Genomic DNA, 14880 nt, shown 5'->3' on the forward strand with positions numbered 1-14880 from the left:
CCAAATCATTATGCAAATCATTGTGCTTATCATTGTCAATCAAAACATCATGCAAGTCATTGTCAATCAAATCATCATCATGCTTCACACAATCATGCAAATCCTGTGTGTCTTGCTTTGGAGAAGAAGAGACTGAGAGAGTCTCCTTTTCCCGATCCTGTTGAATCTGTGCCTGCATTTGAGAAAAGAGTCGCAACATCTCTTGCATTCTTGCTTTGGTCTCGCGATCAAATTCTGCTTGTCTTGCTTTGTTCTCGCGATCAAATTTAGATTCTCTTGCTTTGGCTTCCAAGCGTGCTTGCTCGCTCTCACGCGTTATGGCTGCCATTCTTTCTTGGTATGTGCGCTCTATGGCTGCTATTCTTTCGTCGCTTTTTAACTTCGTATCCATCATCCTCTTGTCGAAAGCCTCCATAGGAGTTAGTGCAATCCTGGTCGTAGATGGTGAAGGGGGAGGGTCGGAAAAACCTCTCGGTGGGGAAAATTTTTCTTCGTCTCTCTCATGCTCATCACCTCCAAGCGAAGTATCCATTCCGCTTCGAGTGATGACCATTCTGCAATCGTGGGTTCTTGTGGGTTCTTAAGTTCACGAGGAACTTGGGTTCTTGGGGGTCTTGGGTTCTTGAGGTTTTCTTTTGCTTGCAAATCGCGTTGGAGAAGGATCTTCTCTTCACCCGAGTTCTACTCTTTTCTGCGGGCGCACCCCTTGGCGGCCTTGCGCTCACACCAAGGTTGCTTTTTCCCACCTCACGTCGATTGGCCAACCGCTAAATGCACGGTCCGCTCTTAGTGAGTGAAAAGAGACACAAGGGGAGGCTGGACAAGCCCTTCTTTGTTGGGATTCCTGTCACTCTTCAACAAAACACAATTAGGAATCGACACGCACAAGCGAACTTGGGTTCGTGCGATCTCAAAAAGCAAAAAAATTCTTGTGGTTCTTGTGGTTCTTTCCTTGAGTGATACAGAACACTGCCAAAGCTCTGATACCAATGTTAGGTGCAACGGAATGATTGTTTGCGCTTTGCTCAAGATGAGTGCTTTGAACTGTGCTCAAGGTTCTTTTTGTTCTTATGGCATGTAGAGCCTTCCGTTCTTAATGAGAGAATGCTATGATCACAAACAAAGTGAATGGACACTGTGTGTGCAAGTGTATGAGACTGAGAGATAGAGAGAGAAGAGAGATACGACACCAGAGACGTTGTAAAACCCTCCTTCGAAGGCCCCACTCTCGTCGGCGAGAGTGGTCTACTTATGATTGCAGAATCTGGTACAAATGGTATGCATGAGATTGATGCAAGTCTAGGCTATGTCGACGATGACGACGGTGATGACGAAGTCGACCTAAGGGCTGAAATCTGCAATCTTTCTACTGCTGTCCAAAAACGCTATGGGCTGAAATGTGCTAATCTTCTATCTGACTCTATGTCGATAATGACGATGTGACGACGACTCGCTGAAAACGCAGATGCTGAAATCTGCGTTTTCCGGGCTGAAACTGTAAACCTTGTGGAAACTGACCGTGCGGTGAGGAACTGTTGCGGGAAGGTGAGATCTACGAGGTTCGGGACTTGATCTGCGATGTCTATTTGCTGAAAACTGAAAACGCTGGTCTTAGGGCTGATTCTGTTGCGATAGATCTGCAAAACGTTGAGGTTGCTGGCAGATGCAAAAACGCTAGGGCTGAAAATGGAGTTTCTGTCTCCGGGATTCTGCAGATGCAAAAACGCTAGGCTGATCTGCTGTGGTCTTGTCGCCGTGGCTCTGCAAATGCAAAACGCTGGCTGATCTGCGGTGTCTTGTCCTAAAACGCTAGCCAAGATATTGTGGAGCAAAAACGCTAGAAGCCTTTGGGGTCCTGCTGAGAAGGTGCCTGTCGAGCGATGCTCGTGCTGATCTTCTGCCAAATAGTGCTAGCTCTAGTTTGCTTATATACAAACTTCGCAAAATTGCCCTAGCTACTTTTGTTGGAAAGTCACTTAAAAATAATAAGTGAAAAATACCAAAAATAGGGTAAATAGGCTAAATGCACTGGAAAATTCCCCTAACTGATTGTAATGGATTCTGATGGGAATTCTGATGATCATGCGGTGTGCAACCAGAGGATATGCATCTACACTAAGTGACTGGGCATGCACTGTCTACGAATAGACTCACAAAAGTGCTAGATTACTTCTAAATCTAGACTGACTGGACTGACTGAACCCTGATCATGCTGTAGCTTGCCCACGGACACATAGGGTTGGATGTGTCACGTGACACACACACACACAGATACATACATACATACATACATGTATGTATGTATGTATGTATGTGTGTATGCGTGTATGTGTGTCTATGTGTATGTGTGTATGTGTGTATGTGTGTCTGTGTGTGTCTGTGTCTGTGTGTCTGTCTGTGTGTCTGTGTGTGTGTGTTTAGTTGCAATTTTTGTTCGTATGTTGTGATTGATTTCTCGCTTGGGTGTCCAAGCCAGTTATAGGCTCTTCTCTATCTTCACGAGCAGTTTTGTAGCTGTAGTTGCAACAATCTTTATTTTCAGTTTAGCCTTTCTTATATGGGATGTTAGAGGATCTATCACATATTTACATTGATTTGTCTCATAGGCCGAGTTCCGCCTTTCGAAGGCGTTAATAAAATCTTTCTTTCTATCTCTCCATATGTATTTATGAGCATAAGTATGTGCGACTGGCTTATCTCCTTCATTTTTAAGGTTGTGGTAGTGCTCAATGAGAATTTTGCCAAATTCTTCTTGGAAAAGAAAGCATATACTGATGTATTAGGAAGGGAACTCCTTTTTACGAATAGTTTCGCATGTCTACAATGTTTATTATTCCATCATGTACTTCAAACTATCTATGGGCATTTAAAACTTGTTTAAGCTCATAAAAAAATGTAACATTTTATCACAAGAGCATACTTGTGCTTACAGACTTGGCAACTGGACGGAAAGCATTGATGGTTACACGAGGTCGAGATCTTTGGTCGCAATTTATGGATATGGACAATTTGTGGAATGTACATGAAGTGTCCAATGACGAGGTGATGCCCTTAACAATTTCTTGAGGCAGTGCACTTGCTTTGTGTTTAATTCCATCCAAAGATAATGATGGATAAATATTGTTTATTTCTTTCTCCAGGATGACTTTTTTACTTTGGATTTGGATTTTTTAAACAAAGAACTTGCGAAATTAGACATGGCACAAAGACTTCTATTGGATCCAGAGTACGCTTGTCTTGGAGAGGTAAAGCTATTTTCTTTATTTGTTTGTTGAAAGGGTTGTTTGCAATATATATTGAAATTTTGTATGTCTTTTGTTTATCACTCAGGAGGTTTAGTGGAATTGGCTCAAAGTTTGTAAAATAACTCCTAATTTTTTTTGGGATTCTTATGCCAAGTGAAAAAATATAAGAACACTACTAGAGGCACACACGCACGCGCGCGCGCGCGCACACACACACACACACACACACACACACACACACACACACACACACACACACACACACACACACACACACACACACACACACACACACACACAGAGAGAGAGAGAGAGAGAGAGAGAGAGAGAGAGAGAGAGAGAGAGAGAGAGAGAGAGAGAGAGAGAGAGAGAGAGAGAGAGAGAGAGAGAGAGAGAGAGAGATATGAAATGTAAAATTAACGTCTTCAAAAGGTCAAAATGACCTATGAGACGAAAGGGTTACATGTTGTGAATCTAATACCAAGTCTGGGTACAAAAAGTACAAAGAACTGAAAAGAAAATAGTGGCTAGGGCTGAGGTGAAAGCTGATACAAAGGGGGGGGGGGGGGGGACGGGCTGATACAATGGAGCTCTCTGACAATAGAGACATCAGTATCCAAAAGGTTGTAGAGGTTCAGTGTCCACGGTAAGCACTCTGTCGTGACGGCTCCTATGTCGCGCCATATGCTATGGATCCTCTGTCGCAATTTGTGTGGATGTCGAGAGGGCCTCCTCATCTGTGGGCGATGGGACCGCCCCAAATATATCGCCCGTATGCCTTTGGTGTTGCTATGTTGTGGGCGCTGCTCGAACCCCTCTGTCTGTGACTGAAAGAAATCTGTAATCTGCCGCTGTCGCTGGTTCTCTCTCATTGTGCCCCTCTTCAAGAGGACCTCTCTCTGTCTGCGAATCTCCAGTAAGTATAATCCGAGGCATTTCTGATCCTGGTATCTCATGACTCTAGAAAGTGGTCCACAGCCAGACACACACACACACACACACACACACACAGAGAGAGAGAGAGAGAGAGAGAGAGAGAGAGAGAGAGAGAGAGAGAGAGAGAGAGAGAGAGAGAGAGAGAGATCATTTCCCAGTCTCACTATGCATTTCTTTTCAAACTCTTGATACAACTCATGAGGATGGTGCATTTTAAATAGAGTAGGTCCATTGTTTTCGATGTCTGATGAACTTGTTGGGCTTGCACATTTCTTAGCAATGTTTGTAGAGAGAGTGCATCCTTTACTTGCAAAGAGCAGTCACTTCATACACCTTTTGAGCTCAACTTAAAGGATCTTGCAGGGTTATCCTCAAGGCACATATTTTGTAGGCAGACATGCAGGGTTGTTAGAGGAGCTTCATTCTTTTCAAGAGGTGAGATCTGAGTTCTCCCATCGTGACGCGGTTTAGGATAATATTTACATATGTACATATGCCCGAGTCTATGTGTTCTTGCCTCATATTTCTTATTCCCAAGGGAGGAGACACCACTTATCTCTGGTAGTCGAGGCCAATCAGCTTTAGGTGTGAGATTTTGGCCAAGATGATCTGTGCTAGTTGCACCCTTTCCTACCGGATCTTATTCATGGTTAGTAGGTAGAATTTGTTTGACAGATGCATACTAGACAACGTGTTTGGTCTTCATCAGGTAATAGACCAGACTCCTCTTGTGCTACTACTACTTGATTCTGAGCAGGCATATGATAGAGTTGAGTTGGACTTCGTGAAGGGCACATTGGCCCGGACGGGGCTTCTGTAGGCTTGGATTAGAGGTGTTTCCGCTTTATACCGCTTAGTGATGAGTGCAGTGACCATTCGGGGCTTCATTGGACGCAGATTTGTGCTTTCTAGATTTGTGCAACAAGGTTGCTCACTAGCACCATAATTGTTTTTATTTGTGGCAGAGGCTATGTTAGTTTTCCTCAGAAGCTAATAGCCTACCCTTCCAGGTTTGAGCATGCCTTTAGCAGAGAAGTCAGATTTGGTATATTAGGAGGACATTGATGATACCATTTTTTCTTGCAGTTTAAGCCTAGCATTTTGGATGTGACTCGCAAACTTCTTCATGTTTATCACTTAGCTGGTGGTGCCTTCATCAACGGGAAGAAATCAGATGGCATCTTAGTTCGTTCCGATGATATGCCTACACGAGGGGTCTCAAGAGCGTTTTACTTGGTTACGCTCAAAGGCATGTAGATATTTGGGTTTTCAGGTTGGCTCAGCAGTAGTTTGCCCCTATATTGCAGTCTTTGAGGAGGAAGCTATGTCATTGGTTCTCTCAACACCTCTCTTTGGTTGGTAGAGCCTTGGTGGTCAAGTAGGTTCTCTTGGCGTCGGTTTGGGTCATTGCTTTGTGTTGGTTGCTTCATGCACGAGTTATGTCTCAGCTTTGCCGCTTGGTTAGGAACTTCCTTTGGGAGATTTTGATGGCACTCATGATGCTCGAGCACGCGTAAGATGGCCTACCATCATCCTCCCTAGAATAGAGGGTGGCTTGGGTATTATTGGTCCAGAAATGCAAAGTGGGACACTTCTTACCAAGGTAATTGTTTGAGGCTTGTTTCCGGGCAATGAAGGTTGGAAGATTATGCTACATTTTACTCTGGCTTCAGTAGTTTTGTTGTTTAGATACAGAGATATACACCCTAGGCAGTACGGCATGCGGTTCCTTTTTACTGATGCACCTCTTCCTTTTTACTGATGCACCTCTGTCACTGCCACTTGTGTCCTTTTATGCACTCCATATACAGATCTGGATTTCCACGAGGAGTAGCTTGATAAGGATGCCACTCCGCTGCAGGGAGGAGATAAAGAGACAACCCCTTGTATGTAAATATCTTGTTTTGGATTTTGAGCGTAGACAGTTGGGGAAGCGGAAGCTCATTGATTGGGCCATCTGGGATTCTGGACGAGCACAATCTATGCTTTCTTTGTGTGAGGCAAGACTCTTACCAACACATCATGGTAGAGCAATTTGATATCGGCAGGGGAGTGAGCCGAAGGATAGCTGAGATTGAGGTGGCTATACCTGTGCACTAGGACCAGGTACTTGTCACTATGCCTGAGCATGTGGGTTGGCAACTTGGTGGGCTTACTTTGATGAGAAGGGATTCACATCTTAGTGAAGCACCTCCAGCTACTTTTTATTGTGGCTCTCCGACAGGTGGCTCCGGTCATATCCGCATCCTTGTCAGCGAGGAGATCCAGGACCCCATATCACCGCATTCTCTATGGCACTTGGTCAGGGTAGTTGCTGCCAAGGGGAGGAGACATTGTGTGGACTCTTATTTTTTGCCAGAGGACGCTTCATCCTTTTTTATTGGATATGGGAGGGGAGACCAATCTGTCAGCTTTATTGGGACCGAAAGAAGTGGCAATGGCCTTTGACGAAGCTTGGTTGGGCTCTATTGTCGTTTTTTGACCATGCAGTTAGGTTTGGGCGCATTGCCCTAGTATTTATGGGAGCAGAGAAAGCGACCTACTTGGCTGCAGAGCTGGTTTTAGGAGGGTCTCTGACATGCATAATTGAGACAGTACTGTCAGCACTCTAGGACCTACATATAACTAGACAGATCTCTTATTTCCTATGCTTGCTAGTTCATGGTGGATTACGTATTGGGCTTATGCATCAGAAATATGCTTCAAACTGTTGAGTCCCCTAGTCAATGCTTATGGATCTATCTTGCCTCCTATGCCATTTGGAGAGCATCTGCACTTTTGTTGAGAAGATCTTGTGTACAATTTGACTGTCACTTTGGGGTGTAGTATCTTGGCCCATATCTTCTGGGACAGCATTTGTTTTCTGAGGGTTTTGATATTGATTCCGTGTTCATGCGGATAACAGATGGATATTGCTTTTCTTCGATGTTGGTGCGAATTAGATTTGTTTCTTTACTTTTAGCAAAGGTCAAATACAATGGCACTACACTCCTCCTCGGTGGTTCTCCATTCATCACATGAGCCACCTTGATGTATAGCTTGATTGTGACCTATGCATTCTATTTTCTATGGCCATGCACATAGTTTTGTACACTCCATGAGACAGGCTTGCTTTAGCATCTCTAGGGGTCTTTGTACACAGTAATATAAATATGACATTTTTCTCACACACACACACACACACACACACACACACACACACACACACACACACACACACACACACACACAGAGAGAGAGAGAGAGAGAGAGAGAGAGAGAGAGAGAGAGAGAGAGAGAGAGAGAGAGAGAGAGAGAGAGAGAGAGAGAGAGAGAGAGAGAGAGAGAGAGAGAGAGAGAGATTGAGATGGAGATGGAGATGGAGATGGAGATGGAGATGGAGATGGAGATTGAGATTGAGATTGAGATTGAGATTGAGATGAGATGAGATGAAATGTAATATTAATGTCTTCAAAAGGCCAAAATGACCTATGAGACCAAAAGGTTACGTGTGGTGAATCTAATACCAGGTCTGGGTACAAAAAGTACAAAGAACTGAAAAGAAAATAGTGGGTAGGGGTGGGATGAAAGCTGATACAAAGGGAATACAAAGGGTGAGCTGATACAATGGAGCTCTCTGACAGTTGAGGCATCATATACATATACATCGGTATCCGGGACGGCTCCTATGTCGCGCCAATATAGTATGGATCCTTTGTCGCAGTCTGCGTCGATATCGAGAGGGCCCCCTCATCCGTGGGCGACGGGACCATCCCAACTATAACACCCGACCAAACAGTATGCCTCTGGTGCCTTTGGTGTTGTTATGCTGTGGGGGTTGCTCGAACTCCTCTGTCTGTGACTGAGAAAACCGATGTCGCTGGATCTCTCTCATTGTGCCCCTCTTCAAGAGGTCCTCTCTGTGTTTGCGAATCTCTAGTAAGTATAATCCGAGGCATCTATGATCCTGGTATCTCATGACTCTAGAAAGTGGCCCAAAACCCTCTCTGAATAGTCAGTGAAAGTTGGCCTCGTATCTCATAGTATACTGGGCAGTGACATGCAATGTAGCTCTATCTCTGGCTCTATTTGGCACACCTAACAAAACTCGGACTCAGTGGGTAAGGTGGAGCGGAAGTGAATGTTGATAGTGCTCACGATGAGTGCTCCGAACTGTGCTGAAGGGGTTCCTTTTACTTGCGGAAGGGAGAGCCTTCCGTTCTTAGAGAGAGAGTGCAAGTGCAATGATCACAAACTAAGTGAATGCTACTGTGAATGAAAGTGCTGAGAGAGAGAGAGAGAGAGAGAGAGAGAGAGAGAGAGGGGGGGAGGGGGGAGATACGACACCAAACGGTTCTCAAACCCTCCTCCAAGGGCCTCCCTCTCTATGGCGAGAGAGGTCTATGCTATAGATTGCACAAATCTGGTAAAATGGTCTAGATGGTGTGGACTTGATGATGACAATGTGTCGAGGACGACACTGGAGACTATGATGACGAAGACGATGGTGTCGTCGTCAAGTCCGAGATCTGCGACGATGGCGACGAAGGTGTCGTCGTCAAGATAGGGATCTGCGATGACGATGACGATGACGATGACGAATGTGTTGTAGTCAAGATAGGGACTGTGATGACGATGACGATGTCGACGATGGTGTTGATGACGACAGCGTCAAGGCTGAAAACTGAAAATGCTATATGCTCTGCTATGGATCTGCTAGTGTGGCGGTACTGCGGCTTGGGGAATGCAACCGCCGAGTCGTACTTGGGCTGAAATGAAAAACACTAGGCTGATCTGGCTGAAAATGCAAAACGCTGGCTGATTTGGCTGTAAACTGAAAATGTTATGCTGTTTTTGGTTCGGCTTGGTCAATGCGGCGAGGATCTGCTACGGGATTGTTGTCGTCAAGATAGGGATCTACGATGACGATGACGATGACGATGACGAAGGTGTTGTCGTAAAGATAGGGACTGTGATGACGACGACGACGACGACGTCGACGACGGTGTCGATGACGACGGCGTCAAGGCTGAAAACTGAAAACGCTATATGCTTTGCTATGGATCTGCTAGTGTGGCGGTACTGCGGCTTGGATCTGCAACCGCCAAGTCGCACTTGGGCTGAAATGCAAAAACACTAGTCTGATCTGGCTGAAAATGCAAAATGCTGGCTGATTTGGCTGTAAACTGACATTGCTATGCTGTTTTTGGTTCAGCTTGGTCGATGCGGCTTGGATTTGCTACAGGATGTGCTGGTTCTCGCGAGGCTAAGGCTGAACTCTGAAAATGCTGGTTTGCTGGTGCAAAACGCTGGTCTTCTTCTTCTTGAGAAAACGATAGGGCTCCTGCTAAGGTGCTGCCTATCTGCTGCGGTCATAGAAACAGGGGACGGGAAGACGCGGCCCTAAACTGCTAGGAAGTGACGAGGGTCGGGACGCGTTTTTTAAACGCAGGGCCGTTTCTCACAAGAGACGGGGGCAGGACGCGTCTTGGGATGCGGGTCCCCGGTGACGGGGCAGCATGGGATGCGGGCAGGGGGCAGGACAAACGAGGGCGGCAATTTTTTTGAAATTCAAAATTCAAACTCAAGTGTCAATGGCCAGTTTTGGAGGGAGGGCTTCCTATATAAGGGCACACAAGCCTTAGCCTTGGCAAGCCTACCCTTCTAAGTTCTCTCGAGTCCCATCATCCATGGGCCATCTCTCTCTCTCTCTCTCCATTCCTCATCTCTCCTCCTCTCCAAGTTGGAACTTTGGAGCCTACCCCTCTCTTGTTTTCTCCGAGCTTGAAGGCTTGAGCCTTAAACCTTGGCCCTTGAAGCCTACCTATTACCTAACTACCTAGTGTTTTTTAAAGCGCGTCCCTGTCGCGTCCCGCATCCCCTGTTTTGCCACGTCCCTGTCCCCATGTGACTATGGCTGCGGTGCCTGCATCCTTGTGTCCCTGCTTCTGCTACTTCTACTTCTACTGAGTGCCCATTGGGTTTCTTTTATAAGTTCTTAGCAATTTGCCCTACTTACTTTTCCAACAAAAGTCACTTATTAATAAATAAGTGAAAAATGTGTATTTTGGGAAAAAGGGTTCTATGCTCTAGAAAATGCTCATGATGGGTACTGAATGTCGTGCTAATGATCATGCTGTGTGCAATCAGAGGATATGCAACTACTCTAAGTGCTTGGACATGCACGGTCTACACACAGGCTCACAAGGGTGCCAGAACACTTCCTAGGCTAACCTGAACCCTAGAACTGGGATAGCTTGTCCACATGCAATAGGGTTAGATGTGCATGAGAGAGAGAGAGAGAGAGAGAGAGAGAGAGAGAGAGAGAGAGAGAGAGAGAGAGAGAGAGAGAGCCCTAGGTGTGATCCTCAAGAACCACCTTTAATAAGTGGACTCGTTTCTATCTTCGCTGATAGTTCCTCGTTAGCTGACTCAGCTCCAACGCAGTGCTCTGTTACTTATCTTCCAGCACTCTCTTGCAGTTTCTTGATGATGCCATTTGCCTCTTCTCCCTTTGTCAAAGGTGAGTCGGATGATTATCAAGCCTGCTACTACTGCAAGCAAATCTCCTCTCGAGACTGGGCAACCGTTGGTTCTCGTATCTATCGTGACAGTTTTCTTCGGAAACATCCTCCGTGTGTGGACCGCCCACCGTACGGGCTTCAGGTGCAACACTTGCAAGCAAACCTGCAGAAGGGGTATGGGAGAAATGAAATGTTATATTAACGTCTTCAAAAGGCCAAAATGACTATGAGACCAAAAAGTTACAATAGGTGAATTTGATACCATGTCTGAGTATGGAAATTACAAAGTTACAAAGAACTAACACTAAAACACTAAGGAGAAAGGAAATTGGGGGGGGGGGGGGTTGTGGGTTCAGATGAAATCTCTCATCGGTTGTTGTCGGATCTCATCGACCTCCTCCATGGTCAGTACTCTTGTTGGGCGTGTTGCATGTCGAGCTAGAGTGATCTGTATCTTCTGTTGTAGCCTTCGTCGGTAGTGGGAGACCCCCCCCCCCCCCCTCCCCCGCGAGGTCGTGGACATTTGGATCTGACAAGCTCAATGGCTCGATCAAGTAGTGTACCTCTAGTATGAGTAGGCTCTGAGATCTGCTGTAATGACTGCTCCGTTGGCTCTCCTCTGGCTTGTGTAAAGAAATCTGTGATTCGTCTATGAGACTGTCTTTCCCCTGATGTACTCAACAAGCTCTCTCTAAGTCTGCGCAGCTCTAGCAGGAACAATCCGAGACACCTCTGATCCTTGTATCTCATGACTCTAGAAAAAGGTCCGAAGCCTTCTCTGAATAGGCAGTGGAAGCGGCCGCGTATCTCATAGTATGCCGGGTAGTGACATGTGTAGTGCAGCTTTGTCTCTGGCTCTAAGTTACATAGGTGACACATCCTGGCTCCTGTTGGCACCCCTAGAAATCGGCCAGTCTTGATGTGGAGTTGATGTGAGGCTTTGCGTATCTGTCCAATAGCGCATCTTATCCCATGAGATAAGTGTGTATCCATGTATGCAGGCCTAGTCACAAAGCCGTCCTCCGTGAGCTGGAGAAGATGCTCTCTGTAGAAGGCCATCTTCGTGCCCAACTCCCGTGTCGGTTGTATCGATGTGCTCCTGTTATTTAGTTGAATCAGATCCTGACGTATGAGTCTGGTGATCTCTGTCCGTGTGAGAGACAGGGAGGGTGCATCCAGGGAGTATTGAAGCGGAGGTAATCTATCCATGTTGAGACCATGGGACTGAAACCATGTTGTCATCTGTCCATACCAACATGTTGTATCGCCTTGTAGAGCTAGTTGTCGAGATGACTCGAGGGCAAGCCGAGCGTATCTGTCCCTAGGGAGATCCCATAGACCGTGCATAAAGGATACTGATCTCGTCAATGCCTCTACCACGAGGGGGGGGGGGGGGGGAGACTAGCTCGGCTCGGATAATCTCATGTGGTACAGAGACCTTAGCCCGAATCATCTGAGTGATCATAGAGACCAGAGGCCTCTCCATACATCTCCATCCATCTGTGTTCCCATGGTGGTCTACTGAGGGTCCCCATACCTGAACTCCATAGAGCATAGTTGGGTGAGTGTCAAAAAGCCAAAGCTTTGTTCGTGGTTCCTGAAACTGAACGTGCGAACACATCCTCTCTAGTCCGCCCAAAGCTACATATGCTCTCGTTAGTCCAGTCTCTGATCTGATGCTCTCCTTAGTGAAAACACCGGTCCACCGAAGACTACCCCAAGATAAGTATATGCATCTGTGTACTCCACAGTCTCCTGGCCATACATAAATGTGGGTGCCAACCTCCTGACCCACTGTGGTGTGGTGTTGAACACCATAACCTTGGTTTTCCCCAGATTGACAGACAATCCACTGTCACGAGCAAACGTATGCAGAGCATCCAAATGACGCTACATCCCCTCTGGAGAGTCAGAAATCAACACACTATCATCAGCATATAGTAACAGCGGAATCCATCTCCCTGCTAGCTGAGCCCCCCTGTCCCCCCGATGCTCTATAGAGTCCGAAAACTCATCCACATACATCCCAAAAAGAGTTTGGGATAGGGGGCATCCCTGCTTTCCTTCAATAGTGGAGTGGACCATGTCAGACATTCCCTTAGTGGTGCGTACCTGCCCCATCATTGTCCTTTGTAGAGCGAGAATACCCCATATTAGCGCTGTAGGCACACCCATTTAGTCTGGCTCTTGGCACTGTGTCAAAAGCTTTGCGGAAATCCTCAAAGCTACAATAGATCCTCTTGCCATGGTGTCTACCCTCCTCAATAATAGCTCTGAGTGTCAGAATCTGGTCAAGAGTGGAGAAACCTCTCCTAAAACCTGCTTGCCCTGGTGCTCTTATGCCCTCTCGCTTTGCCCATGTACTCAGCTTTTGCTCAAGAACGGATGCATACAACCTAGCTAATGTGTGACCAACCAAAAGCTTTGCGGAAATCCACAAAGCTACAATAGATCCTCTTGCCATGGTGTCTACCCTCCTCAATAATAGCTATGAGTGTCAGAATCTGGTCAAGAGTGGAGAAACCTCTCCTGAAACCTGCTTGCCCTGGTGCTCTTATGCCCTCTCGCTCTGCCCATCTACTCAGCTCTTGCTCAAGAACGGATGCATACAACCTAGCTAATGTGTGATTAACCATGATGGTGCGATAATTCGCGGGAATCATGGGATCTACCGACTTGAAAATAGGCACAATCGTAGACGAACTCCAAGTCTCCCGGAAGCCTTCATACATGGCTCGATTAAACATCATAGCCAGGAGCTCTGCAAGCATATCTCTGGCATGGACAAAGTGCTCTCCTACCAGACCATCATAATCATGTGCACTCCTTGTCTTCATCCTGTCAATGGCTTTCCTTACCCTCTCGGTAGTAAAGAAAGAACATGTCTCGGGCATGTCTCTAGTGGGTCCGACAGAGGTGGTTGCCCTGATGCTGTGTAGAGAGATTTGGCATATTTCCCCCATGTCTCAGTGGAGAGAGGGTGTGAGATCATAGACAAAAACACAAGCTAGAGAGAGATTGCAAGTGCTCATGGAAAATCCTCTATGCCGGCTGAAAGCAGGATTTGGTGGTACAAAAAAAGAACCAATTTTTTTCCATCTTTTTGGTACTAATGAAAAAGTGGAGTCCTGTAAATTTTTTGTAGTTTGTGTCAAAACTTGTCGGAGTTTGTATTTTTATGTTCTTCTTGCAAAGATGTATCCAATAGAATCTGAGCTCCGTCATCTGCAAGATTCTCGGCACCAGACCCAGCAGAGGAGAGTTGCGTGATCTTCTCCAGGCCCGCCTTCTCGCAGAGGTAGGCAAGATCTTGGACGTTCAGATCCTCGGACGAGGCTACTACCAGATCGAGTTTGAGATCTCTAAGATGGTGTCCATGGTCATTGCCATGAGCCCCTTGACCATCCGAGCAATTCGAGCCCACTTTCGACAGTGGAGACATGGTTTTGACCCTGCTTCAGATGTTCTGGTAGAGGAGGCAGACATTCCCATCTCCGTCTGCTTCCCTGGTTTGCGGAGGGAGTACCTACCACTTTTGTCCAGGATAGGCTCAACGATTGGGACTGTCCTGGAGACACCTCGCATGGCAGCCTCAATAGCTTCCAAGGCGGCCGACATTCCCTCAGTTCGCGTTCTGGTTAGGGACACTCACACTTTCCCGAAGGTCATCCTACTTCCTAGGGTGAGTGGGGGTTGGTTTAGACAGAGTGTGGAGTATTCGGGCCTCCCGAATCAATGCTTCATTTGTCGACAGATGGGCCATCTTGCGAAGGCCTGTCTATGGAGGAGGCCTCGACCTACACCACAGGCCCAGGCCCAGGCCCAGCCTTCAGGGGCTGGTCAGCAGCCCCACAGGCAGAGACACAAAGCACACAGGCAGAGCACCCTCTGAGTCTGGGGCTCCAGCGGAGGAGGGATGGCAGCAGGTTCGTGGTCGACGACGGTAGGGGCCACACAACGGCAGCCTGGCACTCAGCGTGGTCCTCAAGCGCCTGCCGAGCAGCAGTGTGTTCCCACGGGGAACGGATTTGGTCCCCTTGAGCAGGACGAGGTCCCTGCTCCAGCCTCCACCTCAGCTTCACCCTCGACAATCCCCCCCTCCCCCCCTCCCCCCGGGTTCCCCCCCTCCTCCTCAGCCCCCCCGCCTCTTGCTCCCGCCGCCTCTCCTCCCTGCCCCTCTACCTTTGCCGACCCCC

The 14880-nt window shown here is 47.1% G+C and overlaps 1 protein-coding gene across 3 annotated transcripts in view; it reads left to right on the plus strand.

Annotated features, from left to right (window-relative positions):
* The window catches only part of LOC147422600 (phosphorelay protein), a 106118-nt gene that overhangs the window by 41435 nt on the left and 49803 nt on the right, over positions 1-14880 (plus strand). For all 3 annotated transcript variants that reach the window (XM_086503732.1, XM_086503733.1, XM_086503734.1), the window contains exons 2-3: positions 2933-3042; positions 3141-3245. In XM_086503732.1, coding sequence (XP_086359858.1) covers positions 2933-3042; positions 3141-3245 — 215 coding nt within the window. The remainder of the gene's footprint in view (positions 1-2932; positions 3043-3140; positions 3246-14880) is intronic.

Source organism: Adiantum capillus-veneris, chromosome 27, assembly GCF_014529385.1.
Source record: "Adiantum capillus-veneris isolate H3 chromosome 27, ASM1452938v2, whole genome shotgun sequence".
NCBI classification, from domain to species: Eukaryota; Viridiplantae; Streptophyta; class Polypodiopsida; order Polypodiales; family Pteridaceae; genus Adiantum; species Adiantum capillus-veneris.